The 26,941-nt window shown below is 42.5% G+C and overlaps 2 protein-coding genes across 5 annotated transcripts; one reads left to right on the forward strand and one right to left on the reverse strand.

Moving 5' to 3' along the window:
• Window positions 1-382: 382 nt before the first annotated feature.
• ddx18 (DEAD (Asp-Glu-Ala-Asp) box polypeptide 18) lies at window positions 383-6,362 on the forward strand. The gene is made up of 14 exons (XM_003451904.5): window positions 383-584; window positions 878-1,069; window positions 1,153-1,308; window positions 2,445-2,580; window positions 2,662-2,762; window positions 2,857-3,056; window positions 3,146-3,260; window positions 4,115-4,254; window positions 4,431-4,592; window positions 4,851-5,003; window positions 5,132-5,245; window positions 5,517-5,573; window positions 5,657-5,834; window positions 6,005-6,362. The coding sequence occupies exons 1-14, from the start codon at window positions 464-466 to the stop codon at window positions 6,148-6,150; spliced, it is 1,971 nt and encodes a 656-aa protein (XP_003451952.1). The 5' UTR covers window positions 383-463; the 3' UTR covers window positions 6,151-6,362.
• Window positions 6,363-6,827: 465 nt separating this feature from the next.
• Window positions 6,828-25,180, reverse strand: LOC100710600 (glycerol kinase). Of its 4 annotated transcripts, XM_003451905.4 has the most exons (20): window positions 24,949-25,179; window positions 22,270-22,343; window positions 19,896-20,002; window positions 19,720-19,797; window positions 17,771-17,850; window positions 17,448-17,585; window positions 17,257-17,366; window positions 15,721-15,787; window positions 14,196-14,231; window positions 13,375-13,442; window positions 12,513-12,555; window positions 12,338-12,418; window positions 12,163-12,241; window positions 11,968-12,064; window positions 11,156-11,240; window positions 10,765-10,885; window positions 9,628-9,771; window positions 8,789-8,875; window positions 8,613-8,687; window positions 6,828-7,335 (listed from the first exon to the last, which is right to left on the reverse strand). In XM_003451905.4, exons 1-19 carry the CDS (start codon window positions 25,000-25,002, stop codon window positions 8,614-8,616), a joined length of 1,623 nt encoding a protein of 540 aa, XP_003451953.2. In that variant the 5' UTR covers window positions 25,003-25,179; the 3' UTR covers window positions 6,828-7,335; window position 8,613. The 4 variants fall into 4 exon arrangements, 3 of the variants coding, with proteins under 3 accessions (XP_003451953.2, XP_025759327.1, XP_013130978.1); XM_025903542.1 differs by lacking the exon at window positions 22,270-22,343; XM_013275524.3 differs by lacking the exon at window positions 8,613-8,687 and having other exon boundaries at window positions 6,831-7,335; window positions 24,949-25,177.
• Between the last annotated feature and the right edge of the window lie 1,761 nt (window positions 25,181-26,941).

Genomic DNA, 26,941 nt, shown 5'->3' on the forward strand with positions numbered 1-26,941 from the left:
ATTTATTTTTTTCTTAATAGAGTCTTCATTCATACATTCATGTCCATCAATGTATGTAAACTTCCTGCCACAAATGAATATATCTTATTTGTTTGTTTAAAAATAAATAATAAAATCAATTAAAAATTGTTGAAAACTGAGAAAACGGGGAAAAAAGGTTTTGTTGATTTATAAGTAAAGCTTCCTGGTAATGTGTTTTAGTACCCTAACTGTAGTGCCTTAAATGTTTCATAATATTTAAATACTCCACACTTCAGTGTTAATTATCTTTATTTCCCTCATAGGGAAACATTTTTTCCCCCCGTGTTCAGGTCTCTTTTCTTTTAGGCATTATCTCGGTTGTTTTCACAGCACGCGGGGTCCTTTTTGATTTTCAGGCGCTGCGGACTGCTGCCTGTCTCTGCTCCACTGAGGTCCTGAGCGTCACTCACATACACACGTGTGCGCCGTGCTCTCGGTAACCATGGCGGACCTCCAGATGAAGCTTCTCCGAAAGAAGATCCAGAAGCGAAACGAGAAGGACAGAGAGCGCAAATTGCAGAAGAAGAAGCGGAAAGACGAAGTAACAGAAGAAGGAGAAGATGGTGAGTGTTTGATGGCTAGGTAAACTCTGATGTCGCAGGCTAAGCTAACAGCTACCTCTCGTCCCTGGTCCGTTTCTAACTTTTTTACTCTTTTACGGTTTAAATCTGAGTTTGGGTTTCACTGTAGCTGCGCATGCAGGTATATTTTCTCTGCTACACAACTGCATGCGCATTTCGCCGCATATTAGCGCAAAAGATTAGCATACAAAACAATTTAGCTAGCATTGTGCTAACCAGGCTTCCAGAGTTTTCCTTTGGGGTTTATTAGCAACAAACTTTGATCATACTTCCAGTGAGTCTGACGGTGAGCTCAAACGGGCTCCAGGAGGAGGAGGTACCCAGAGAGCCAAAGAAGAAACAGAAAAAGAAGAAGAATCAGGAGGAGGAAGAGGGACCAGTGGAAGGGACCAGCACAGAGGAAACTCCGATGAAGAAGAAGAAGAAAGCGAAAAGGAAGCAACTGGCTGATGGTGCTGAACCTCCAGGTAAAAACAGAGCCCTTTATCCGCGTAACACACTCAGGTTTGCTTTGTTGGTGTTTAAATTAATGTCTGTGTTCTGATTGTAGCCGTGAAAAAGAGCAAAACTGTAAAAGAAGAAGAAGAGGGGGAGGAGGAGGAGGACACAGAGGAGGCAGAAGTAGCAGATGAGAATGGAGACGCAGCTGCTGACAAACCACAAGAGGAGGAGGATGATGAGCCTGAGCTGCCGTGTGGACTCACAGGTACTGAGTGAATCAGGTTAATTGCATGTGAGGAGGTTAATAGTACAGGCCGGCTCCGCCGTGCTGCCTTCATGTGTTGCCCGGTCGCTGCTTCCATCGTGAGCCGGGTGTCAGCTGAGGCAGACAGAAACTCTTATGGTGGTCTTTGTGGGCGGCTTCTTCAATGACGCCTCTGACAGGAACGACTGTAAGGACACACTGAATCAAACCATATCTGTGCTCTGTTTATAATATACACTGGACACTTTATTACACCTGTTCAGCTTGGACTGGCTCATATGGAAGAAAAATCGTATCGTAATTTTTACGTCTTAGTAACTATATCATAATATTATAAGATAATAATAATGTAATAATTAAAATCAGTAAATCACTGTCAAGCTTAAAGATTCCTTTTTACTCCTAAGTGAAGTTATGAGGTTGCTCTTGACTTAAATATTATTTATTTTCTACTGGAAAATGATAAATGTACCCTAAATGTATTTTCAAATAAAAAAACAAACAAACAGTATTTATAAGAAACAAAAATCTTAATTCTGACCAGTCAAAAGCTTCAAGATTTACAGAACACAAACAGAAGAGAAAATTATTTTTTCTTTGGTCAGTTTCAAGTGAATAATAGAGATTTTAATTATTAAATGATATTAAAAATTAAAATCTAAAAGGTACTTCATTCGTACAGGGTAAAACAGCTTTAACTTGTTGGGAAACAATTTAAATAATTAGACACCAAACGTTGTGTATTTGTAAATAAACAGATCAGCTCCTGGTGGAGAGCCACTCCTGACTCGTTCTGCATGTCCAGCTGTTTTTTAAGGACAGAGCGTAGATTCTGGATCGGACTATGTTAATCTAATGACCTCTGAATCACTTTGTCTTGTGACATGGGGCTGGAAATTGTGCAGAATGTCACCAAATTGCTCCTGGATCACTGGAAGAAGTTGATCTTTGAGGGTGTTTTTAGTCTGGTCAGTCAGCAAAACCTCACAACTGCTTTTATCTTCTTATGTCTTTTTTTTTTTTTTATGATGACATTCAAGTGTTGTACTAAATACATTCGTGGCAGAAGAACTATAAACCTGTGCATAATCAAACCATGATGTAATGTGAAAAATCCACAATTCTGTCTGTTTCAGGGGCGTTCGAGGACACATCGTTTGCCTCTCTCGCCAGTATAGTGAGCGAGAACACGCTGAAGGGAGTGAAGGGCATGGGCTTCGAGCACATGACCGAGATCCAGCACAAAAGCATCCGCCCTCTGCTGGAGGGAAGGTGGGTTGGTTGTCCATTTAGACTCTGAGCTGCTCGGCAGAGGCGGCAGAATAACGTGAAATCATTTGCTCCTCTCTGCAGGGATGTCCTGGCTGCGGCAAAGACGGGCAGCGGTAAAACTCTGGCCTTCCTCATTCCATGCATCGAGCTCATCTACAAACTCAAGTTCATGCCCAGGAATGGTGAGCTGCCGTCTGAGTCTCCTCGTCTCCTGCTTAGCTTCATCCTCCTCTTTCTCACTCACTGACTCTGTAACTGCTCTCTTTTTCATCTCAGGCACTGGCGTCATTATCCTGTCTCCTACACGCGAGCTGGCCATGCAGACCTACGGCGTGCTGAAGGAGCTGATGACGCACCATGTGCACACTTACGGTCTGATCATGGGAGGGAGCAACCGCTCAGCTGAGGCCCAGAAGCTCGCCAACGGCGTCAACATCGTGGTGGCCACACCCGGACGGCTGCTGGACCACCTGCAGGTGAGCAGAAACAAAGTTCTCTGTTCTTCATTCTCATTTTTAATACTTTGAGAAGAACACCGTATGAGTGGTTTGTTCCACGTCTACAGAACACGCCCGGCTTCATGTACAAGAACCTGCAGTGTCTGATTATCGACGAGGCCGACCGGATCCTGGAGGTGGGCTTCGAGGAGGAGCTGAAGCAGATCATCAAACTGCTGCCGAGTATGTATCAGTGGACGTATCAATAAACCCAATAGTGAGAAATTTATGCACATTGATTTAGTTGATGATTTGGCACAAAAAACTTTTATTTCTTTGAAGAAGCGGTTTGATTTCCAAAGCAGCAAAGTAAAACCAACTCATGAGCATTTTTTGTTCAGTCTAAACACATTTAAATTATGGACTTTAGTGACATCGAACACTCTGGAATCAGTCCAGTTAAAAAAAAGAAAAGTGTTTCAGGTAGAGCGGATAATGTGTCATCGTGACCCTTTGGTTTAAGACCAATTGTGGTTTTGAGAGAGGTGCTGCTTCTTTTTACTCTGTGACTCTAAAAGAGGAAGTGAGTGACGTGTAAATAAAGAGAAATGTGGGGTTTCCTGCTTTTGTATTTAAAAAACTGACCACTAACCTGTGACATGAAGCAGCTTCCTGTTTTATAAAGACAGAGATGATTAGTTCGTGTTCATTAATCATTCGGCGAAAAAAACCCAAAATACCCGTTTTCAAAACTGTCTTTTCTTCCTGCACGTCTTTTTGTATTGTAAGTGTTTTATTCTCATTTCTTTGATTTGCCTTTGCTTTCTCTGAAACAGTAAACGAGCTCTCCATTGCCCTAAACTCGTGCTTTTAGTTTAATTCATTTAGCAAAAAATATTCCGAACGTCCTCACAGCCCTCAAACATCTGTCGTTAGCTTTGAAGAGCTGAATAAACCTGACTAGTGTTACCAGGATTAGCTGATCTTGGATCAAATCCTAAATCTGAGTGTAAAATATCCTGAGAGTCCTTTAAACTCCAGATGTTGTTAAACGCTCTCACTCACTCCGTTTACTTTCTCTCGTTGATGTTTCTCAGAGCGGAGGCAGACGATGCTGTTTTCAGCCACTCAGACCAGGAAGGTGGAGGACTTGGCTCGCATCTCCCTGAAGAAGGAGCCCCTGTATGTCGGGGTGGATGACAACAAAGACAAGGCCACAGTCGACGGCCTTGAGCAGGTACTCAGTCATAAACTGTTGTATACAGGCCAAATCCAAAGAAAACCTAGTTCCCTCCTTTCAGTATTTCATAAAATCACATCAGTTTTACTAGATGGTCACAAATGACAGAAACAGCCACAACTCTGTCTTCCCTCTCGTTGCTGATGCAGTGATCTCTCTGTCTCGTGTTTCAGGGCTATGTGGTGTGTCCATCAGAGAAGCGCTTCCTGCTGCTTTTCACCTTCCTGAAGAAGAACCGCAAGAAGAAGCTGATGGTCTTCTTCTCTTCCTGCATGTCTGTCAAATTCCACTATGAACTGCTCAATTACATCGACCTGCCCGTCATGGCCATCCACGTAAGCTCTCCAGACGCAGTTTGCATGAATCTTATCTAAATATACAAATATACAAGTGGTCAAAAAAAAAAAAACGGAGCCTCTAAAAGTTAAAGTTCTTTGGTTGTACCTGTGAAAAATAAGTTGGCTGATGTTAGAAGCAAATGGTTTTTCTTTTGTTTTATTTTATCCTTTGATATTTGAAGGGTGACGGTGAGCAGATCTTGACCTGCAGTTGCAGCTGTTCTGAACGTTCCTTTGCTTTGTTTCATTTCGCAGGGCAAACAAAAGCAGACCAAACGTACCACCACCTTCTTCCAGTTCTGCAATGCCGACTCCGGCATCCTGCTGTGCACAGACGTGGCAGCTCGAGGGCTGGATATCCCCGAGGTGGACTGGATCGTGCAGTACGACCCTCCAGATGACCCCAAGGTCAATATGTTTTTTGTTTTTGTTTTTATATATTGCATATACAGTATTAGTTTCTCATGTTGATTTATTGAGTTGGACCAAATATTCCCAGAACGGCACTAAATTTGAGGTTGATTTTATTCCCACAGGAGTACATCCACAGGGTGGGCCGAACCGCCAGAGGCATCGATGGCCGAGGCCACGCGCTCCTCATCCTGCGGCCAGAAGAACTCGGCTTCCTGCGGTTTCTCAAACAGGCCAAGGTGTTGTAAACACACATACAGACTTTTAAGCAGGATTTGCCTTTAAATCTTATATCACATATAGTTTTACAGTCTCTGTTGGAGGCTGTTTATCTAAATCCTCCCACTGTGCTGTGGTGTCCCACAGGGCTCTGATTTGGGACCTCCTGTTTTTATTTTTTAATGAAAAAATATGACATGGCAATGAAAAGATGTTCATAGACACTGATTGTCCCTTTTTTGTGTTGATTAGTTTTCTTTAAAGTCTGCATTCACATTTTATCTCATCTAGGTCCCACTGAGTGAGTTTGAATTTTCCTGGAGTAAAATCTCCGACATCCAGTCTCAGGTGAGAATTAATGTGCAGTTTACACTCAGCAATGCCTCAGATATCAAACGCAGCTTTGTGACTTGAACTCTGTCCTCCCTCAGCTGGAGAAACTGATAGAAAAGAACTACTACCTCCACAAGTCCGCCCAGGAGGCCTACAAGTCCTACGTGAGGGCTTATGATTCCCACTCGCTCAAACAGATCTACAACATCAACACCTTGAACCTCCCCATGGTGGCGCTCTCATTTGGATTCAAAGTTCCTCCATATGTTGATCTCAGTATCCTTTGCTGCTTTTTTTTATTCATTATGCTTGAAAACATCTGAATGTTACAGAATTGACCGTTCAGATAAAAGGTTGTAGCTCTCCCGGTGACCAATAGACAGAGGATCATTTAAAAAAAGAAAAGAAAGAAAAGTTGTTCTCCTTAATTCAATTTTTCTCTTCAGACGTGCACAGCGGTAAAGGAGCGAAGCCGCAGAAGCGAGGTGGCGGTGGTGGTTTTGGATACCAGAAGTCCAAAAACGTGCAGAAATCGAAAATCTTCAAACACGTGAACAAAGGAAAGGGCGACCGGAGGCAGTTCTCCCGCTGAGCCTCGGATCCTCCCCCTCCTACTTTAATCCCATGAACTTCCTGCTTCAGAGCAGTCGGACTAACCCTTCTCCCTCAGACGTCATTTATCAGTTTTCATGCTGAAACATTGTTTAAAGATATTTTTGTAAATGTTCACATCTATTCCCTGTATTGGCTATCAATTGTCCTTTCTTTCTTGTATTTGCAGCAAATTAAACCTCTAACAGATTAGTGTGTTTTATTCATATCATTCTTTTTGTTAGTGCAAAAAAGCACCCAGCTGAGGGTTGATTAACCCAAACATCACAGAAATACAGATGAACTGAAACTTCTGCAGGATAAATGTTGTAAAACTTGTCACTCCAGCTGTTCCTAAAGATCTACAAGAGTCTAGTCTAAGAGTTCTTCCTGCTGTGTGTTGAGAAAAGACATGAAAAGTACATTTTGTGTTTATTCTGACTTGGACAACTTTTTGAGGCATCCTGGTGATTCTGAAGGGTTCAAACAGCAGTAATAAATCAGCAGGATTTAACAGTCTCCATGTTTCCCCCTTTCACAGAGGAGAAGCTTTATTCTCATGGAAAATGATCCTCCAGGTATTTATGGCTCGTGCCACAGCTCAGATCTTCAAAGGTCATCAAGTGTAATAATTAAATATAAATGAGTCAAAGTCCTGTTTCTTCAAAACATCAAAAATGATTTTAAAAAAATTGTTTTCCACAAACAGGATAAATTATAAAGTGCTGTTAAGAATTAGCTGGCTTTCAGATTGCAGTTATTGAAGTGCAGTAAGTTACAATGAATTTTCTTTTTTTAAAGGACGGTTTTCTGACTTAAAAGTACTCGTCCCCTCCATGAGTGACTTCTGTTCCGTGTTTGGGGGTTAAACATCAACATCATGTACAGAACACATTCAAAATAAAGTCCAGGGTTCCCTTTGGGTGCAGTGAGGAGTTACAGCAGTCTCTGTGTTGAAGGCGTGTTTGTTTTAACTGGACGGTGTAGAAACTGTTCCTGGCTGCAGGTGGCGTCGTTCTTCGTGAAAAGCTCGCTGGATGTTCAGAGCATTTGGGAGGCTGCACGTCACAGAAGATGACCGCAGGCTGGATCGAGCAGTCGTCCAGTCCCATCATCACCGTACTCCACAATCTTCATGTTCCCACCAAAATGTGGCTCCACACGGTTTAAAGTTACTGCGAGTGACCTGTGAGGCGAACAGAAACGAGTCTCAGAGAGCAAACAAACACCGACAGACTTTTGTTTTCTGGAAGCAAAGCAGTTAGTTTAAAGAAAAGGATTAAAACTAAACATGTGGACTCAAAGGAGCTCTGTGGGACACTGAGCATCTTAGCTGCAGATTTAGAAGTTAAAGCATAAACCTCTTAGCGATCTGCAATCTCCTGATTTCCACACGTTTTAAAAAGTCATAGAAACAATTGCGGTTTACCAGCAGGAAAAACAGAGCAGTGTGAGAATGTATACCTCCATCAAGGCTAAAACTGGGACAGGAAGTGAGTTCCTGTATACCACCTGAAAGTATATGTAGATGTATCTGTAAATAAATGAAGCCAGCTTTTTAACTTTGACCTATCTTGTTTTAGAAAAGAATCCTAAAAGACTTCCTTGGTAGAGGCATACAGGAATAACTGCCGTTGCATGCCCACACACAACCAGGCTGGTCTGACTCAGATTTAATTTATCTGTAATGTAGGTTTTGCAAAAAAAAAAAAAAAACAACCCAAAAAACAACTTTGTCAAAGACTCTAAAACCTTCTAAAACAAATAAAAAAACAACAGAATGTGAAGAATTAACCGCTAAGACATTACGTACGAGCTGACCGTTGTGTTGCATTGCAAGAATATCAGGTGAAATTGAAATGTACTGTCATGTAATACCACTAAGAACCACAAGGTGGTGCAGTGAGCCAGTGTAGCACGTAATTCCTGTTAACGTGAGAGAAAAAGATTTATGGAAATTCAGTTAGCGTTGTTTCCTCACATTCTGTTTACAACTTTAGGAAGGATTAAAAGTATCATTAATTTGACCTATTTTGCTTCAACTTATTTCCTGTTATGCAGGCTGTTTTAAACACTCAGTGTCACACAGTTTTTTCTATTCTTTGATCTCTGTGATGTCAGAGAGATGGAAAATCAGAAGCTCTGCTCACTTGCTGTTCAAGCATTCTGCTTATAAGGACAGCCAGTAGGAAGGGAGTTGGCTTAAAGGGGGAGGGGCTAAAACAGCTTGTTGTCCAAGCATGAGCTAGAGAAGCATTATTTTGAACCATAAATCATGCAGAGCTGCTGTAGCAGAATAAAAATGAACAGAACAGTTCCGCTTTAAATTAGTTTCTAACGAGTGAAGACATCTGTGTCGGTTAAAGCCGTGAACACACCGTGTTAGTAAAGCCTTTAATATGTAAACATGCCCCAAGTCGAAACTCAAGTGTCACACACGGCATGCAGCGGCAAATGTCGGACCTTAGTGGTCCACTCTGCTGGGGGGAGGGCTGGGATGGACCCCCCAGGGTGCACCGTTCATATTCTTTCCTAAACCTGTTGTCAGTAAGTGAGGAGATTGTCAGAGAGTGAGGGGGAAATTCTCCAACAGTGAAACAGTTAACAGCTAAAGTCACTTCCTGTATGCAGTGACTTACCGCTGCCATTGTAGCAGGGCTCTGTGGTCTCCCAGTTCATGGCTTTCTGGACGGCCTTCTTCCAGCGAGCGAAGCGGTACTCGCTCTCTGTTTGTGACGAGGAAACAAGTGTAAGTCATGTCGTCATAGTAACATCCACCAAATGCAGCAAATTACACTTAAAAGTCACTGAGTGGAAAACACTGAGATCACAGATTCAGTCAAAACTGATTTAAAGCTGAAGTTGTGTAAAAACAATAAACTGCACAAATATTTCTAAGCTCTTCACATTTGAAGCCATCGCAAAGCAAAGACCACAAAACAGCACAGAGTGACATTGTTTTGAATTTTACTGCCCAGCAAATAACAAAAGAACATTTACATTACTTGAAAAATAAACACATCTGAATATATTTATGAAAAAATGTTCTGCCACAGGTATCACCGCAACAGAGAGAGGACGGCTGCTGTCAGCCTGTAGGGAAGTTTACCGGAAATCTGCTAATTTTAAAGCTGATGGTAAAATAAAAACAGTTTCTCTGCACAAAGAAAAACACCATCATGTGCCTGAAGGGGGGAGGAGCCAGCCAATCAACCATCAGTGATGTTGACTCCTGCAGCATGTCGCTGTCACGGGATAAAAACCAACTTTAGGTTCACTTTAATCTATTAAACTGCTAATTAATGTTTTACACAGTGTTTTATTTCACTGTAAATGTTTAACAGCATCTGGTCAAACAGAAACAACTGCTGACACTGTAAATTCTAAATAACATAGTGCTGCATAACATTAACCAAAACTCGAGGCCATCCTGCTCCGTGTTCTGTTATCTGTGTGTCTTACAGTCTCACAGTCTTACCTTCAGAGTTTATCTGAGGCTCGTATCTCTCAGATGTGACATGTGGGAGCTGACCAGGACTCAGGCTCCATACGCCTACGCCCTCTGCTGCCCCCGCCGCCATGGCTACACCCAGAGCTGTGGTCTCGGACATGGTGGGTCGAACTGGAGCAACATAAGACGGACGGTTAGAGAGTGACAGAGAGACATGTTCCCCCTGAGAGCGATCAGGCGCATCACTTCCTGTATTCTGGTTGTTACTTAAATGCAAAAATGTCTTCATTTTCATAATATTTTTGGTGAAATCTTCAAGTCAGTGATTTGTTTTTTAAATTTCTTTAAAATTTAGTTGTAGGAAGTCATCAGGTTGACATTTTCAAAATAAAAGCTTCCATGTAGTTTGAGGACTTCAGCCGGACTTTTTAAAGAGTCATTTTCTTTAAAATAAAATCTTCTAGTCAGCTATTGGAAATTAACTAGGTACTTTGATGCCTAAGTTACAGAAATTAAAGCAGAACATAGGCAAATTCAGTGCAGCTACTGCGGGGAACAAAAAAAAAACCTTTAGTACTACACTGGTTTTTACAAAAAGTACCTTTAATATATCTTCAGTTCATGAGGTCATGTTGTGGTTTTGTAAAATGTCCAAACTACTCGGGGGAGTAGTGCTGCTGTTTTTGTTTTTTGTGTGTTACTAGTCAGATCTGTCATCCAGATAGTGACGGATTGTTTTTTCAAAAGTACAGACTGTGAGTAAAGAATGATCTTTACCATCAGACAGCGAGGACATTTTGTCATTTCTACATGTGACTAAACTCATCACATTGAGCCAGGCGGACATTAGAGTCTCTAGTAAAGTCTCTAACAATCAAAAGGAGCAGCTGTTCAGTTTGATGGCAAATATCTTACAGGTGATAAAATCATCCACTTGCACACTGCTGGCAAAGTATTCCAATGAACAGGAAGATATGCGAGCGTAAAGTCAATTCATGTTTAACTGGTGGCACGTCATGTGCGCACAGCAAAATTAGCACAGGTACATTTCTGCCTTTACCTTCGACCTGTATGTCAAATTGTTTGTTTTAAATGGGTCAAAAGTCAGAATGGACAGTTTAAAGTTCAGGTTCAGCCTTGCGTGTGTGTGTGTAGTCGTCATACCTACAGGGATGCAGAGGATGTCGGCCTGCAGCTGCATCAATAATCTGTTTGACGTCATCCCTCCGTCCACCTTAAGCTGCGTCAGAGGGACCCCGCTGTCCTGATTCATTGCATCAAGAATCTAACACACACACACACACACACACACACACACACACACACACACACTTCAACTACTGCTTTTAAACCCGTCTCCAACCGCTCTTTATTAACTCTTCTTGCATCTGAAATTCAGCCTAGCTGAAATACTACCATACTCTGATATAGTGTTCAGTAAGCAAACCTGTGTGTATCATAAACTCATGTTACACCTATGTGATCAATGCTTAGTGATAGCCCGGTTACACTCTTGTGTATCTTCTCGTTCTAGGGATGAGAAGAGGAGGCTCACCTCTCTGGTCTGGAAGCAGACGGCCTCCAGAGCAGCGAATGCCAAGTGGTTCCTGTTGGTGAACTGTGTGAGCCCACAGATGATGCTGCAAAACAGAGAGAGCAAAACTTTAATACTTTAATACAGAGACCAAACATTAGCATGCACAAACTGTTCCACATTTACTACTGTGTAATTGGGCGGTACAGCCGAGCTCTGTCATGTTTTTGTGGCCTTGTGTTTTTTTGTCATTGGATAGATATAGAATCACATGATCTTAAAACAACCTCTCCCCACATGTTTATACTTTGACACAGATAAAAAAAATAAGAAGCAGACTGCTAATCTGATTGCTAAACACAGGATTTACATCAGAAGGAGCAGAAGCTTCATTTAAGGCTTAAAAAAAAAAAAAAAAAAGTCCAAATGTGCATCCTCCAAACTCTGTTATTGTGTCATCTGAGGAACTGAAATTTAATGTGAATAGACTAAATGTCTTTAAATATCGAGCAGCTGAGAAGTTTTGTAGAAGCTCATCTGCATAAGTCACTTAACAGATCCCCACAAAAAAGCCCACCTGTTCGATTACCAGTGAGGGTGTCATCTCAGAGTTTATAATCAGCTTCCATCCTGTTTATTATTAATGCTGAGTGCACAAAATGTGGGTGTGGATTTTCCTACATTAGCTTTGGGGTTCCTCAGGGCACAGCTCCAGGCTCGTAACTGATCTTTTAACACATGCACTGTTATACATAGAAATATAACCATTTCGACAAGCGTTCAAGCATAAAGGATTTCGTCAGTTTAGAATGAGCCTGGGCCGACTCGCTCACCCTCTTGCGCTGGGCTCCCAGTAGGGGGCGTAGAGCCCAGAAAAAGCTGGCACGAAGTAACAGCCGTACGACGTTCCTGCTGCTGCTGCCAGTTTCTCTGAAAGAGAGGACAACAGGAGACAGAGGCAGACGTGATATTCAAGCACAAACCCCAGCGGCGAGTCCTGAATGTAATCAACGATGAAGTGCACGTACCGATCTCTGAGGACGACTGCACCATCCCCATGTTGTCCTTCAACCACCGCACCACTGCCCCTGCTATGGCCACCGACCCCTGCAGGAAACAAGAAAAACAGCAGACCCCAAAAATCAGACCAGAGCACAGACAGCCATCACCGATCAGAGTTATTTAATAGAGGCCACCACACACCTCGAGGGCATAGCAGGCCGGCTCGTCTTTTCCCAGTTTGTAGGCGACTGTGGTGAGCAGGCCGTGGTCTGAGATCACAGGCTGACAGATCACATGAAAATTATTACTGAGAGGGTGAAATATTCCTCACTAAAATTGTTATAGCAATAAATATATATTTTAAAAAACAACATACCTTGGTGCCTGTGTTTCTGAGCAGGAAGCAGCCAGTCCCATACCTTCAATGAGAATAAAACAGAAGAGTTAGACACGTTTGGTTTATTAGTGGCATTAATTCATCTACAGCGTGGGTGCGCTGGTGTTTTGATTTTTGATATTCGCCACACTTAACAGATATGCAGAGTCCTCATGAGGAGGACAGAGAGGCCGTAGTGTCACATTTTAGCAGGTTTACAGCCAACCTGGGTATATTTGTTTTACGTTTCATTTCCACTTCCACTCGCTGGTTAGATTTAGAGAAAGCAGGTGGTTTGGGTTAAAACACACCTTAGCAACAGGAACAGAAATCGGGGGACAAAAATCAAGAAATGAGTACTCTTTCTGACTCGAATCAAGCACCTTTCTTGGGTTAGTTACTGTGACTTCTATCTCACAGGGTTGATGAGTCAGGAGGTGGGGAGATTACTCAGTAGAGTGAACACCCACTGAGCAATGATTAAATCCACTGACTTAGCGTTTTGTTAAAAACTGATAGATTTGTATGTTAACTGCTACAGTTTACTAAACACTGCCTTTCTTTAGAGTGAAAACAGCAACTTTACAATTTACTGAAACACAGCAGAGACACCATTATTTCAGTGTGTTGCACTGCAGGTTGTAGATGGAGTCAGGATGGGAAGCAGTGAAACAGTGATTTTCATCATGAATTTGCGGAGAACTCAATCGTCCACACATCCCTATGATGATATTTATTAACAGCCTCAAATGTCATGTAATGCATTTTGTCAAGCTGGAAAGAAAAAACACAATCTCTGTATTGAACGTCAAAAAACAATGAATTGACGTCACTGTGATAAAGAAGGGAGCAGAGTGCTTACGTGTTTTTGGCCTGGCCTTCGTTGAAGCACATCTGACCAACCAGAGCAGCCGACTGGTCACCGAGACACTGACAGATAAAGCAGGACGTGTAAACAGTCAGAGATGAGTGGATACAACCGCAAACGCATCTGCTTCATCCTGGAAGCTCCAACCCAGCAGTTATCATAATTTTAAACCCACAGCCAGAAAATGACCTTGCTATGAAACTGTCAGTGAAAAGGAGACCTTCAATATGGTACAGTGTGTTTCTGATCTACCCCACTAAACCTACATAGTGATATGACCATTAAAATGTACCCAGAATGCACTTTTTAAGTTTCAAGGGAATTATGAGAAAACAGATCAAACAACCAGGATACCAATGCTTGTTTCTGTTCCTCTACTCTACAGAGATGAAACTGCTGCAGCTCATTCAAACTACGACAGACCTCATGATGCTGATGCTCAGAGACGGTTATTTTCCTTTAAAATTGATTTGGTTGCAGCTTAAATGTGTTTTGCAGCCCTGAACTGGTCCTGCTGATATCTCCTGTACTTATGGAGCTGGTTCAGACCCGCCCACGTGTACTTGGCGGGCCTGAACTGTGAAAGAGAGTGTGAAGATACCGCTTTTGCTTGGCTTCATTACATACAAAACAAATCACCTCATTCTGAGGTGTCACAGGGCAGATTTTTCATTGGTCGAGCAAAATGGTCTCTACTCAGAAAACAAAAAGTGGGAGGGAGCCATGTGTTGCTCCACCACAGCGACAGCCTCGCAGCTGAACACAGACAGATGTGGCTCATTAAACAAAGTTGCATAAGAGGGAAAAGCTCTTACCCCTGAAATTGGAACTCCTGCAAGTGAGCCGGATTTCTGGTTAGGAGACAGAAATGTGGACATGTTTAGATTCTGGATAAATGACTGCTGAGCTCAGGGCGACACAAAGAATGATATGAAAACCTTTAGGATGAAGCAGGAGGGCGTTTGCTGTGCAGGGAATCAGGCCTGTGGCCTTGTAGCCAAGTATGTATCACACTGAGTTATCAGTGGTAATTACAGTTTAATAAAGCTCCACAAGAATCAAAGTGAGCATAGGATACTTTTATTATTTTAACCTAAATAAACCCTTTCTAGTTTTATCAGAACTGATTATTTATTCATTAATTCCAGTCATTAAAGAGGTCGGTCCTGCATGGAAAGATACGTGAAGAGGCAAAAAAGAAAAAAAATGACCCGATCAATGAGGCTGAGGGAGAAACAAACAGCTGCTTCAGCTGATCTCTGGACCTCAGTCCACAGAGCACGTTGCATAAAAAACCTTCAACATTAAAGTCAACGATGTTGTCGGGAGATGAGATACGAGCCGCACGGCTTCTTATCAGGATGTTTATCAGGGAGAGGCCACAGAATGGGATTTTAAACAGCTACACCACAAATATACTACATATACACACACATGCAGAAAATATTTCTGTGTTGTGATTCACAACAAACATGTAACACGTGCATTTGCACAGAAAACTGTATTAATAATGAGGAGTCCATCGGCCATGGACGAGGTGCCTGCACCCCTGAAGGGCCATGGACAGGGTTTAAAATGGACCTCTGGAAGTCCAAATATATTTCAGGCAAAGAGTCTGCGTTACTCTAAACAGTTTGTGCTTTGGGGGCTTTTTGGAGTATTTTAAATACAATTATCTGACCAATAACGCGACTGCTGTGCGTCGATTCATACTTCCAGACTGTCCAAGGAGTCCAAGCTCCAGTTTTGGGGAAATTCTAGACATACATTGTACCCACACAGTATGTGGCTGTAGGTTGCTAACCAAGCCAGATAGGTTTAGTTGGTAACGTAGGAATCCACCTTCAGAAGTCCAGCATGGTGGCAACTATCCTTTATATGGAGAGGGTCAAGTTAAAAACACTAATTTATATTATTTATGTAGGAAAAATAAACAACTGAATTAATTTAAATGTAATTAATTAAAAATTGTGGGATGGGGTGAACTCATGCGTGCATCTGGATGTATCGAAAAAAAACTGTCCAGCATAAATCCATCAGAATAATAAACGTTCATCTGGAAATCTTCGGCTACCTTCACTATCTACACTGTCTGTACATTATCTGCTCTCCTCATGCTTCTTATCAAGTTTTATAGCCATTACAGTAATAACAACATTTAACGAGAGCGTTCACCAGAAATATTTATGGTTCGTGCCGGTATCAGGTTGCACAGATTTCACATATCTCTTGCTTAAGTTGTAGAGGGAAAAAGAGGTCGTTTCATGTCTGTGACCTCAAAACACATATGGTGTCACAGAAACAAACACGCAGCGTGATGTGAGGCGTATCTGAGCTCACCATCCAGCCGTATATCTCAGACGAGCTTCTGACGCTGGGCAGGATTTCCATCGGGATGTCAAAGTACCTGAAAGGAGCACAGCAGGAGGCTGTCATGAGGTTGTAGGTTTATAATAAAAACAAACACAAAGGCACTTATAGTTTTTCTTTTTTTTGATGAGGTCTTTGTTGTAGTTTCTGTCCTGTTGTTCTGTGTTTTAATCCCCAGATTGCTGCAGATGAGGAAGAACAGGCAACAAAGGAGAAAGTGGCAACAATGTGACTTTAAAAATGTAGCTTTTCACACGAGGTTTCTTTTAACTTTAAATATAAATCAAATCAATTAAAAACAAGGCAGACATTGATCGGATGCCAAGTTAAGCCCGTCCAGCCCGTCTCCAAGGGCAACCTGCAGCCTCAACGTAGGGGGCAACGAGGATTGGCACGCCCGGGAAAACTACAAGCAATCAAAAGCAAACTACAGGAGAGCTCCTCACCAGTACAGGAAGGATGTCTGGTGTAAAATCTTTTACAATCGAATATATGACTCAGGTTATTTCCATACTGGGATGGTTACATCTGCATGAAGGCACCTGAGCCACTTTAGCAACCTCTAAGCAGAGCAGCAAGATAAGAAGAAAAAGAAGAAGAAGAGAAAGAAAAATTATAATCACCAAAATGACTGAAATCAAATCTGGAAGAGGAGTTCGAGAGAATGGAGCTAAAACACAGTGTTTGTTTCTCTCTCACTAAAGCTGGAGAGCCGACTCTGAATAATCAGGTGAAGACCAGTCCGTTCTTTCTGTGCTTTTATGACTCAAAAGAAATAAAATGTATTTGTGCAGCGTTTTTTCCACTGCTTCAACACTCAGCCGACTGCATAAAATAAGAGATGGCTCATTAACTCCCTGAATGGGAAGTGAATGAGCTTTTACTGGAGTGTGCAAACAGATATGCAGACGATAACCTTAAATGCTTTATTCTGTGTGTGACAATTAAGCAGCAACCTCCAGGGCTAAAACACGAAACCAATAACTGCAGTTCCTTTAACGGCCACTTGAGACTGCCTCAAAAACTGAGTCCATCCCCAAAACATCCAACTTTACAGCAGAAATAAAGACATAACATGCGCATCACTCATCTGTTTAAGTTGTAATAAAGTTTGCATTATTAGGGGCGTGGCGTCTCTGACTGACAGTTGGATGGTGACACAGGTGGCTGTAGCTGCTAGCTCTTTGCTAGGCTTCACCCGGCCAGAACTAGACCTCTGTTCTGTGTTTGTGCTGTTGGAGCCTTTTGTTACCTAATATTTAATTCAGATCAATTCAGTTGTTATTTAATGCTATCAACACTAATTGGTTGGCTTTCTGATGCTCTTATATAGTTTGTTTGCTAACCTAGCTAGCTAGCATTAGCCAATAACACAGCTTTTCAGGCCCTTCATGCAAATATGGTCACTCTGGCTCCACAATCAAACATGGCGGTGCCCAAAACATTTGGATAGGCTGTGGCACCCATCCTTTATATACAGTCAGGGCAGGGTATAGTGTGAATCACCTGCAGAGTTCAGGATCCCAGTCCATGGTGTGAATGTTGAAGAGCATGGTGCGACTGGCATTTGAAACATCTGTACAGTGGACCCCGCCGTTCTTTCCCCCTGTCAGACACTGGGGGGTGGAGGGGTGGGGGTGTTAAAAGAACAAATCACACACTCATGACAGAAGTAGAGGCACAGGTTCAGGTCTTACCCAGATGATCCAGGAGTCCACCGTGCCAAACATGGCACGCTGGCTCAGGAACGCCTCGTGCACCTCGTCCACGTTGTCCAGCAGCCATCGCAGCTTCACCGCACTGAAATAGGTGCTGATGGGAAGGCCTGTTTTATGCTGTGGAGATTAAGACAGTAGAAACAGAGATCAGAAAGATATTTCAACAAAGAAAGCAAGAGCCCTGCCTTCTTTCAGATTTCTGATTCAAAGTTGATTACACTACTACACCCCCAAGTGTTCCTCTGACCCACACAACTTGCCCTGATTAAGCTGTTACCAATTTCTTATCAATCATCTCTCACCCTGAGGTGGTTCTTGTTTCTTCCCGGAGCTTTGTTAATGAGCCTCTCTACCGTCGACTGAGTACGAAGGTCCAGCCAAACTAAACACAAAGCAGGAGAGGAGAAAGATTCAAACACAGGAACCCAAAACATCGGCATTAGTTTTGTGAGAAAACAGCAACCTCAATATGTAGTTGTAGATCTAAGCTTCATAAAGACTAACTCTTTAATCAGAAGCCAGGCTGTCTCAGCGTAATGAACAAAAACTGAGTAATCAGGAAACATTTTCCTCAGTTTCTAAAGAAATGGCAGGAATGAGGAGGACCAGCTGAGGTTTGAGACAACACGAAAACTTTGTTTAACTAATCATGCTCCTTACAGCCCTCTGACCTGATCTTCATTTAAATTCTGTGGTTAAACCTCAAAGAGGATCCAAGGCAACAGAGCTCCAGGTCTTTTTCAGGATGGATGAGAACTGAGACTCTCAGCTCAGCGTTCCCAGGGTTTATTTGAATGGGCATGGGCATAATCCCTACTCTAATTTTAGCTTCTTTATTTCTTTCTGGAAGAACAAGGCCATCCACAATTTATTAGTGAACAATCGCCTCGCTTTTATTTTGAAAGATTGGTCACTATTAACCAGCTAAACTTGAGCCCTTCCTGTCTAAGGTTTCAATGTGTGATATTTTATTATATATACTTCTACTAGCCAAGCTGCTGGTGCAGCTGTGTGGTCGTTTTCACACATGAACTCTGGAGCACGCTGGAGAACCAGGTCAGGATTTTTCCCCAGTTGAGCTTCATCACACAAAGCACAGCAGGAAAGTAAAATGCCGCTTTGAAAATACAACTTTTGCTCGAGTAAATCCCGCAGGAGGCAAAACAGGAGACCGTGTGGACTTTGTGCAAGAAAACCAGCAGGTTAAATTCTGTGTAATTTTCAACCTAACTTGGATATGGGAGTTCTGCACCTCTGTCTGACGATGCTGTGGTGCATTTTTTGAAAATGGCTAACATTAATCTGAGAGCCCGACTTAAACTTCAAATTATTGCAAACTGCAAATAGATAGTAAATTATCCCAAACAGAGCATATCAATAAGATAGCTGCTAAAAACAGTTTGATATCAGGTTATATCATCAGACCCACTAATAACACCAAAAACCAGGAAAACTGGATTTAACAACATCTGTCTGTCAGCTTCTGATCACAGCAACAAACTGACACAATGAATCTGGACTTATTTTTACTATCTTTCTACACATTGTCATTGTTGTCATGGCAAAAAGTGATTGCTGGTATTTAGACTGAAGAGATTTCTTCCTGTTAAAAGGGAGTTTTTCCTCCCCACTGTCACCATGTGCGTGCTCACAGCGGGTGGTGTGATTGTACGGGGTTTCTCTGTGTCATTTTAAGGTCTTTACCTCACAATATAGAGAGATTGAGGCAACTGCTGTGGTGATTTGGTGTTATATAAATAAAAGTGAACTGAATTTATTTTATATATGACTCCATTGTAAATCCTGTTGACTGCAGTTTATTTTCCAGCATTAACGGGGATATTAGACATTAAAAAAAAATTAGACTCCTGCTGTGAAAAGTTAAGCACTAACATTTTTGTTAAAAAAAACAAACTTTGCTAGCTTTTGTTGGCTGTTCATAGCTCAAGCAGTGCTCTGAACAGTGAACAGCTGACACAACACCCCCCTCAGTTGAATCAGGGGAGTGAAGAGCTCGCTGATAAACTGGCTTTTTAAACTGAAAGCCTGTGTGAGTGGGAGTGACTGCTGCTGGATCACAGCTCTGATGGTTTTTGGTGGGGCAGGAACAGACACGACACAGGATGCTTCAACCTAATGTAATCAAGTCATGCCCCGAGTCGTTTCCCACATTACACAATCCACTTTTTTACAGCTCAGTGAGTCTGACACCGATGTAGAAATCCTAAAATACTGACGCTGACGCTCTCACCGATGGCATTGTAGAGCGGCTCGCCGGTGTCTTTGTCCCAAACCAGGGTTGTCTCTCTCTGATTGGTCACTCCCACCGCTGGAAACAAAAAAAAAGATAAATATCAATGAATTTGCCCCGATGCCCTCTGGCTAACACATTTTCTACCCCCTCTCATCCGCCCGTCAGCGTCCCACCTTTGATGTTGGAGACGTCGATGTTGAGCTTGCAGAGCTTCTCGCAGGTCCTCTCGATGCACTCGTGAACAGACTGCATGATCTCCCGCGGGTCCTCCTCCACCCATCTGACCAACACGCAAACACAGAAAACACACGCGTGCATGTTTAAAACCAGTTTGAAATCCGGGACGGATGAAGTTTTGAGACTTTTCAGGCCTGAGGCAATCCAGAGTGCTTCAAATTTTTATGAAAAACATGATAATCAAGATCAAATTAAAACATGAACTGCTTCAGTTTGCTTTGTTCTAAATCTGGGAACACACAGCACGATGTTAGAGTCTTCTAAACCTGGGTGTTTTGCAGGGGATGAGTACATTTTTACATAAATCAGGCTGAAGCCTATTTACTACTTTATAGACCAATAGAAGCATTTTAAAAACTATGATCTGGCACACAAGCCAGAGCCAAGCCAATGCAGTGATTTAACAAGGGGAGTTATCCACTTCACTCTGGATGAGCTGTAGTTTTCTGATTTTTTACTCAGACCTGTAAAGACATTGTTACAACTGTCTAACCTGTATACGTGCATGTTAGAACTTCTTCTGACAGAAATCCTTAATTTTTTCTATATTTTAAGGTTGTAAAAAGGTGACTTCATTCACAGAGAAAAAGTCTCGCTTGTAGATGTTTCCATGGTTCCACGGCCCGAATGATCACCTGCAGCTTTGTGAGATTTGCATTCAGGAAGAAAACACCTTAAGTTTACAGCCTGCTGTAATTTGTGTCTGGGTGTTCTGGATCTGCAGTATAGCCGGTTAGTCTGTCTCTTGTGCCGGGTCTTTATCAGCCACTTTTAAATCACATAAAAACACATATCACACATGCCAGCTTGTTAGGAACAAAACTAAAATAAAACCTGGACCTTAGACTCAGTTTGTTACATATCAAATGAAGTTATGTGATTAAAAGGTGGTTAAACTGTAACTTAGTAGCCTGGTAAAAAGACGACAGAGAAGGGGGGAGGTGCTGCTGTTACAAGCTTTACAGTTCTATCAATACATATCTGTGCAACTGCGAAAGACTCCTATATAAAGCAAGAGTTAAAATTCAGAAGAAAGAATATTAAGAGGTTTGAGCTATTTTCATTGGGTTATATTATATTGTTAAGTGAAAATATGTGAATGAAAGTGGTAAACAATGGCGGTCCGGATGAGATTTTGAAGGATAAGAAACCTGCAGGTTTGCTGACTACAAAGGAAACTCAGTGTGACTGCAGGAGGAAGCTTTAGCCTCTATATGGATAAGCAGGTAAACTTAACTGCTATCACATCAAAAAAGTCAGCTAGTGCATTACTGAAAACCTCCAAAAGTTGAATCTGTTCATCTGGACGTAGCGTTTTGTGGGAGAAACGTTTCGTCACTCATCCAAGTGACTTCTTCAGTCTCAGCTGACTGCAGGTTTCCCCAAACCTTATAAACAGTACATTTGCATAATGACTGAAACCAGCCCACTGAAGGAACAATGGGCTGTGAGGTCAGTTCCTTAATCATAATTATGCAAATTCCCATGACCATTTCACCATACTGAAAACCAGTATGTGGATGAGACAGAGGTGTTTCAGAGTGGTGGGCAGGAAGTGATGTGGACAGAATTTTTTATTTTTCAACTGTTAGGCATGCAGGTGGAAATATCTGCTGTTAACAAACATGTCCTGTTATCAGACATGCAGGTGAAAAAAAATTAACAACAGCTCAAAGAATAATCTGTGAACTACTCCCAAAGACAAGCTGAAGCTTTTACAGCGGCCCTCGCAGTCCCGTGACCGCAGCATTGCCAAAAATGAATGAAAGAATGAAAGTGTGTTTACTTTGTGCCACGGTGCCTTTCAACAATGGCTTGCAGCTTTCTCAAGAACAGCTTGTTCAAACTGCACATCCCCCAACAAACCAACATTTTAAAAAATAAAACATAAAAACTAAACTCCTGTATTTCTATTCTTTATCTTCAGCGTGTGCACATATTTGATTGAAGGCCCAGTGTGATGAATCTCTGTGATTAGTTTCTCTCCTCTGCTCTCTGTTTCACAGCTGAATGAGCGACATTTGATCAAAGGACAGCGTTTTTATCACAAGCTTGCTGATGGCATCGTTTTTTTGTTTTACCAGCTTCAGCCTCAGTTGACAACTGAGCCGTCACCTGAAAACTGGACTCCTGTGAGTGCACAAAGACTCGAAGTGCAAAGCATCCTGTTATTGCACCAACTATTCAAGCTTGGGCTGGGTGTGCAGAGATAATAAATACTGCATATAGGTGTGCAATTTGTCGCACCAGGACAATATGGTGGATACACACAGCGTCTAATTGTGTTAATGTGAAGTTCGAGTCACTCACCCCTCTTTGGGGAAACTCTGGTTGATCTCTACTTGGTGGTGACTGATCAGTTCAGCTGTTTTTGCATTGAACACCTGCAGAGAAACGCAGCTCATTAGAAGCAGGAACAGAAATATTAAAAGCTTCATTTAATTAGGGAGCAAATTAAAGCTGCGACACTTTAATTTTTCCAGTTATGTTTTTCCTTCCACCCACTGAGGAGTGGAAAGACGATATTGATCACTGGCTCGATCGCCTCAGGGTGCTGCCAGAGTATTGTAGAGAAGAAGGGAATTAACATGAGGCAGCACTTTCCCTGTCACCTGCAGTCAGACAGAAGTCAGCATTTCTTCTGATTAAGTAATAGGATAAAGCTCTGTGAAGCACCACCCTCCTCTCCCCTTGCGTTCACTCAGCTACAGGAAATCCTTGTTACGCTTTTAGGACATGCGATCCAAGAGTAGTTTCAACCCTAAAGTCTAAACTTTAGACTCCCTGACTCACTTTACACTGGAAATCGAACAGGAACAAACTCAGCCTTTAAAAAGAGACAGGGCGTTGATGCAAGGAGGACGTCTGATGTCATCTTAGTTCAGTGTTGCACCATCAGTGTTAAAAGTCTGAATCATCACGCTTACTGAAAACTGATGAGAACTGAACTCCGTCTGAACTTTTTTTTGTTTTACCTGCTCCCAAAAAATGTGACCTCACAAATACTGATCATTGCAAATTTCAATCAGTGCTGCGGCCCCACAGAGGACGGGGCTACGCTCACTGACTCAAAAACTAGTAAGCATATAAAACAAGGTCCTCTGCACCCACAGACCCAACCTGTGACAAATACACAAATAAAGCAATAAAGCTGCTTCTCTTCTGAATTACTCATCTTGATTTCAACTTCACTGTCAGCTGCTGAGTCTAGTGCTGATTCTCAATCATCCACCCACAGCTTAGACACGTATTCTGCCCTTCTGACTGTTAATGACACCTCAAAAAAAGGAAGGGAACACTGGATCATCAGAGCATAACTCAAAGTCAGGTAAACGTCAGGGATATCAAAGTCTCCAGGTCTTCTTCTTCTCCTTTTTGCTGTGCTCTTCTGGGGTCGCCAAAGCAGATAACCTCCCTCCATCTCACCCCATCCCTCACCCAACCCTCTGCATCTGTGAACCTCCTCTTCCCCCTTTCCCTCTTCCACACACGTTCAAACCATCTCAGCCTTCCCTCTCTAACTTTGCCTCCAAACTGCTCACCCTGAGCGCTTCATCTCATGTCCTCATTTCTAAACTCGCGCCCAGTTGGGAAGCCGATTGTTTGCCGTGTCTCCAGGCACAGTGTCAGGAGCGTGGAGTAGACCCAGCAGCAGGAACGGTATCTGTTTATTAATGCGAGGTGGATCAGGAGGAGTACAGCCAGAGTCAGAGGTACGTCTCTGATTGAGATATCAGAAACTCTGTGAGGGTGGCATGAGGGCATTTTAGTGGGACCTGTGCTCACAGCCTGGCTGGCATTTTCCAGAGAACACCAGAACTGGCAAGTCCACCACTGATGCTCTCTTCTCTTCACAGACGAGAGCAGGTTCACAGAGTCTGGAGACACCATGGCGAATGTTATGCTGCCTGTAACATCATCCAGCATGACCATCCTGGCAGTGAGTCAGTGATGGTCTGGGGAGGCGTATCCTTGGAGGGTCACGCAGGCCTCCACGTGCTAGCCAACAGCACCCTGACTTCTGTTACACGCCAGGTTATCAGACCTCCTGTTTGTGCAGGGCAGTCCCCGGCTTCATGTACCCGGAGTGTGCAGGCAGTTCCTGGATGATGGAGGCACTGATGCCTTTGTCTCACATTCTCCAGACCTGAATCCAACTGAGACCCTCTGGGGTGTTATGAATCGATGTTCTGGACTAACACAATGAGACTGGACCGCAAAGTAGCACACGCAACACCGTAAAGACACAATAAAGTTTGTTTTTATGAGATTATTATACATGTACACACAAACGAAGGCTCTGTGACAAATTTGCAGTCGATCCGCAGCCAAATGGTCAAGAGTCAAAATCAGGCGTTAAGGTTAAAGTTTTACTGCTGCTCAGAACGACCGTTATGTCAGCTGATGATGACACAGGAAAGGCCTTTATTAAGGATCAAAGGTGCTTTCAGAGAGTTCAGCACCTGTGGACGTTTAAATCTTAAGCACAGAAAAGAAAGTCATTTATGAGAAGAAGCTCTTACGTGTCAGAAAAACCAGACATCTGAGTTTCTCTCTGTGCACTCTAACAGCACTTTTACCTCCTCTGAGCCCCTCACTGCTGCTGCTCTGTGCCAAAGCTCAATCTTCCAGCTGACCTGGTTGAGGAAGTCCAAATTTGTTCAAAGTGATCATTCAGCTGGACTGATTTTAACTGTTTGTACATGCACCTGAACACCACCCAAAGCAGGTGGAAGCTACAGGTCAGTGTGCTGCTCCAGTCCACTGGTTGCTTTTTCTATTTAAATCTCTGTTTAAATAGAAACATCATGATGTACAAGCTTGTTTCTGAGGGCAGCACAACACAGACATAAGTCACGTGCTGCACTTCATCCACGATTACAGCTGTTTGCCCACAGCCTCTGAGCACAGGACAGAGTCTCTGTGGTCTGCTGTCCCAGCTGCTCTCCCGGTCCCTGAACACAACATGAAAACTTCACTAAAACTCACCAGAAACCTCGTGGAGCTCGTGCCCTGATCAATAGCAGCAACCAGCGGGTCCATCTTCTTTTTCTTCTTCTTCAAAATGAGTGTTAAACACAGCCGGCTGCTCCCCGGTGAATCTCCGCTTTAATCTAACACGACTCCTCGGTGAGGTGGAGAAGGACAGACGCCCGGTGCGCACGGTGCACACTGACACACAGACCTCCTCCTCTGCGATCACCGGAACCGGCCCGCAGCGAGCGCAGTCTCCGATTGGCTGCTCGTTCAGAAGGCGTTGGCTACACTCCGACCAATCAGCTGTGAGGGTCAAGTTCACGCAAAACAAACAACAAAAACAAACAAACAAACAAAAAAACGAGGACACATGAAAACAAAAGTAACTAAAAATAATAGATAACGGAATTATTTTAAAACATCTGGATCTTATTCAAAAATACAAAAAAACCCCACATTAAAAAACAAAAAATTACAATCATTAAAAAGTTTTACATAACAGAAACATCTTTTAAAATCTCCAAATAATAATAATAAAAAAAATAAAGTAAATATTAAAAAAAAATCATTTGGGGCAGATAACCTTCACAGTTGACCCCTCAGACGTGGACTTCATGTGGGCCATCAGACTCTTCCAGAGCCCCGTCACCTTTAGCTTTTAGGGGATCACCTGGAGGCCAAGGATGGGGTTTGATTTGGTGTGTAATCTGCTGTGGAGCATATTCACAGAGACCCTAAAAGACTGTGTAAAAATGACCTCAGCTCGTGCAGCTGGGCTGGAACACTTGTTGTCCTTCCGTCGGATCACTTGGAAGTCGAGCAGCTGCAGTTTGAATCACCAAAAAGATGGAACTGGATGACCCGAGATTATACGGGGAAGTCCATAGAGTCAACGGATAACTGTCTTTATATTTTCTGATTAGCATTTATTGCTCATTCATTCTGAGGTTGGGTTTCATGAACTTTATAATCATGCAGTTAGGGTCATGTGTATTTGCCACTGTGGGGCCCACTACCTCTGTACAACCCCACGGTGGATTTTAAACCAAACAGTGTGAACTGAAGTGCAGTTTTTCTTCTTTAATTTGAGAGAAAACTTTGGGAGGGTGTTAATAATTACAGAAATGTTTAGACACAAGCGCTCATTCTCAGATGCTTAGAAGTCACTGGATAAATGGCTGAAGTAGCTCCACAGCCATGTTATTTCGTGAAAAATTATGCAGATCTAAGATTCGAAGCTGATTCCAAGTTTTTAAAGTGTTAATCTTTCCTGATTTTATTTGTGTGCACAAATACAAGTCCTCTAAATACTAAATATTTTATTTTTTTTAGGGTTCTTAGGAGTTTTAATCTTATTCGAGTGGGGTTTGTAAATGGACCATCTCTCAATCTGAGTCCTTCGCTGTCAGCAGCTGTTGCAGCAGCTCTGGGTGATGACGTTTGCCTGCCCTTCTCTTCTTTCAGTCAGAGTTTTCCTCTGATTATGAGAAGCCTATAAAAAGAACAGATCTGTATTTGGCTCTGAGCTGTGATGGGATTACTAGCAGCAAACTTTAATAGCTGATTCTGTCATTGAAAAAAAGATGAAGAGCTCACTGAAGAACACTATTCTGGGACTTCTTCCCCGCTGCCAAACTTGCTCCAGGTCACATTGCTTGCTGGCATTTGTAGAAGAATGAATGGTGACCCCCTCCAAGTGCAGAGCACATACCAGCGTTCATTCAGGCGAGGGAAGCCAGAGGCCCCACACACCACGGCATCTTTTGTCCTCCAGAGGGGGAAAGAACAGTCTTAAAGTGATGTAATTACCTTTAAAACAAGTAAACAATCAACATTTTTGAGAAGTTTTATTGTCTAAAGGTAAAAATATATCACACAGCTTGGTAATTTGTTCTAAAAGTGCACCAAGCTGAATATATATTTAAGGCAGATGAGAAGGAAAAGACACAAAGGCCGTTTATCAATGCCCAAGTACGCGAGTACGTACTCGCGTTCTCGGTGAGTA

Source organism: Oreochromis niloticus, linkage group LG16 (genome assembly GCF_001858045.2).
Source record: "Oreochromis niloticus isolate F11D_XX linkage group LG16, O_niloticus_UMD_NMBU, whole genome shotgun sequence".
In the NCBI taxonomy this organism is placed as follows: Eukaryota; Metazoa; Chordata; class Actinopteri; order Cichliformes; family Cichlidae; genus Oreochromis; species Oreochromis niloticus.

Excerpts from the sequence above, each read along its gene's own strand:
- ddx18 (XM_003451904.5), top strand. The coding sequence starts at position 464 with ATGGCGGACCTCCAGATGAAGCTTCTCCGAAAGAAGATCCAGAAGCGA. Across the intron at positions 4,255-4,430 it reads CAGTCGACGGCCTTGAGCAG|GGCTATGTGGTGTGTCCATC; the intron begins GTACTCAGTCAT and ends CTCGTGTTTCAG. Across the intron at positions 5,004-5,131 it reads ACCCTCCAGATGACCCCAAG|GAGTACATCCACAGGGTGGG; the intron begins GTCAATATGTTT and ends TTATTCCCACAG.
- LOC100710600 (XM_003451905.4), bottom strand. The coding sequence starts at position 25,002 with ATGGACCCGCTGGTTGCTGCTATTGATCAGGGCACGAGCTCCACGAGG. Across the intron at positions 17,851-19,719 it reads GCCGCTCTACAATGCCATCG|TTTGGCTGGACCTTCGTACT; the intron begins GTGAGAGCGTCA and ends CTTTGTGTTTAG. Across the intron at positions 11,241-11,967 it reads TGGGAGCCCAGCGCAAGAGG|CATCATCTGTGGGCTCACAC; the intron begins GTGAGCGAGTCG and ends TCTGTTTTGCAG.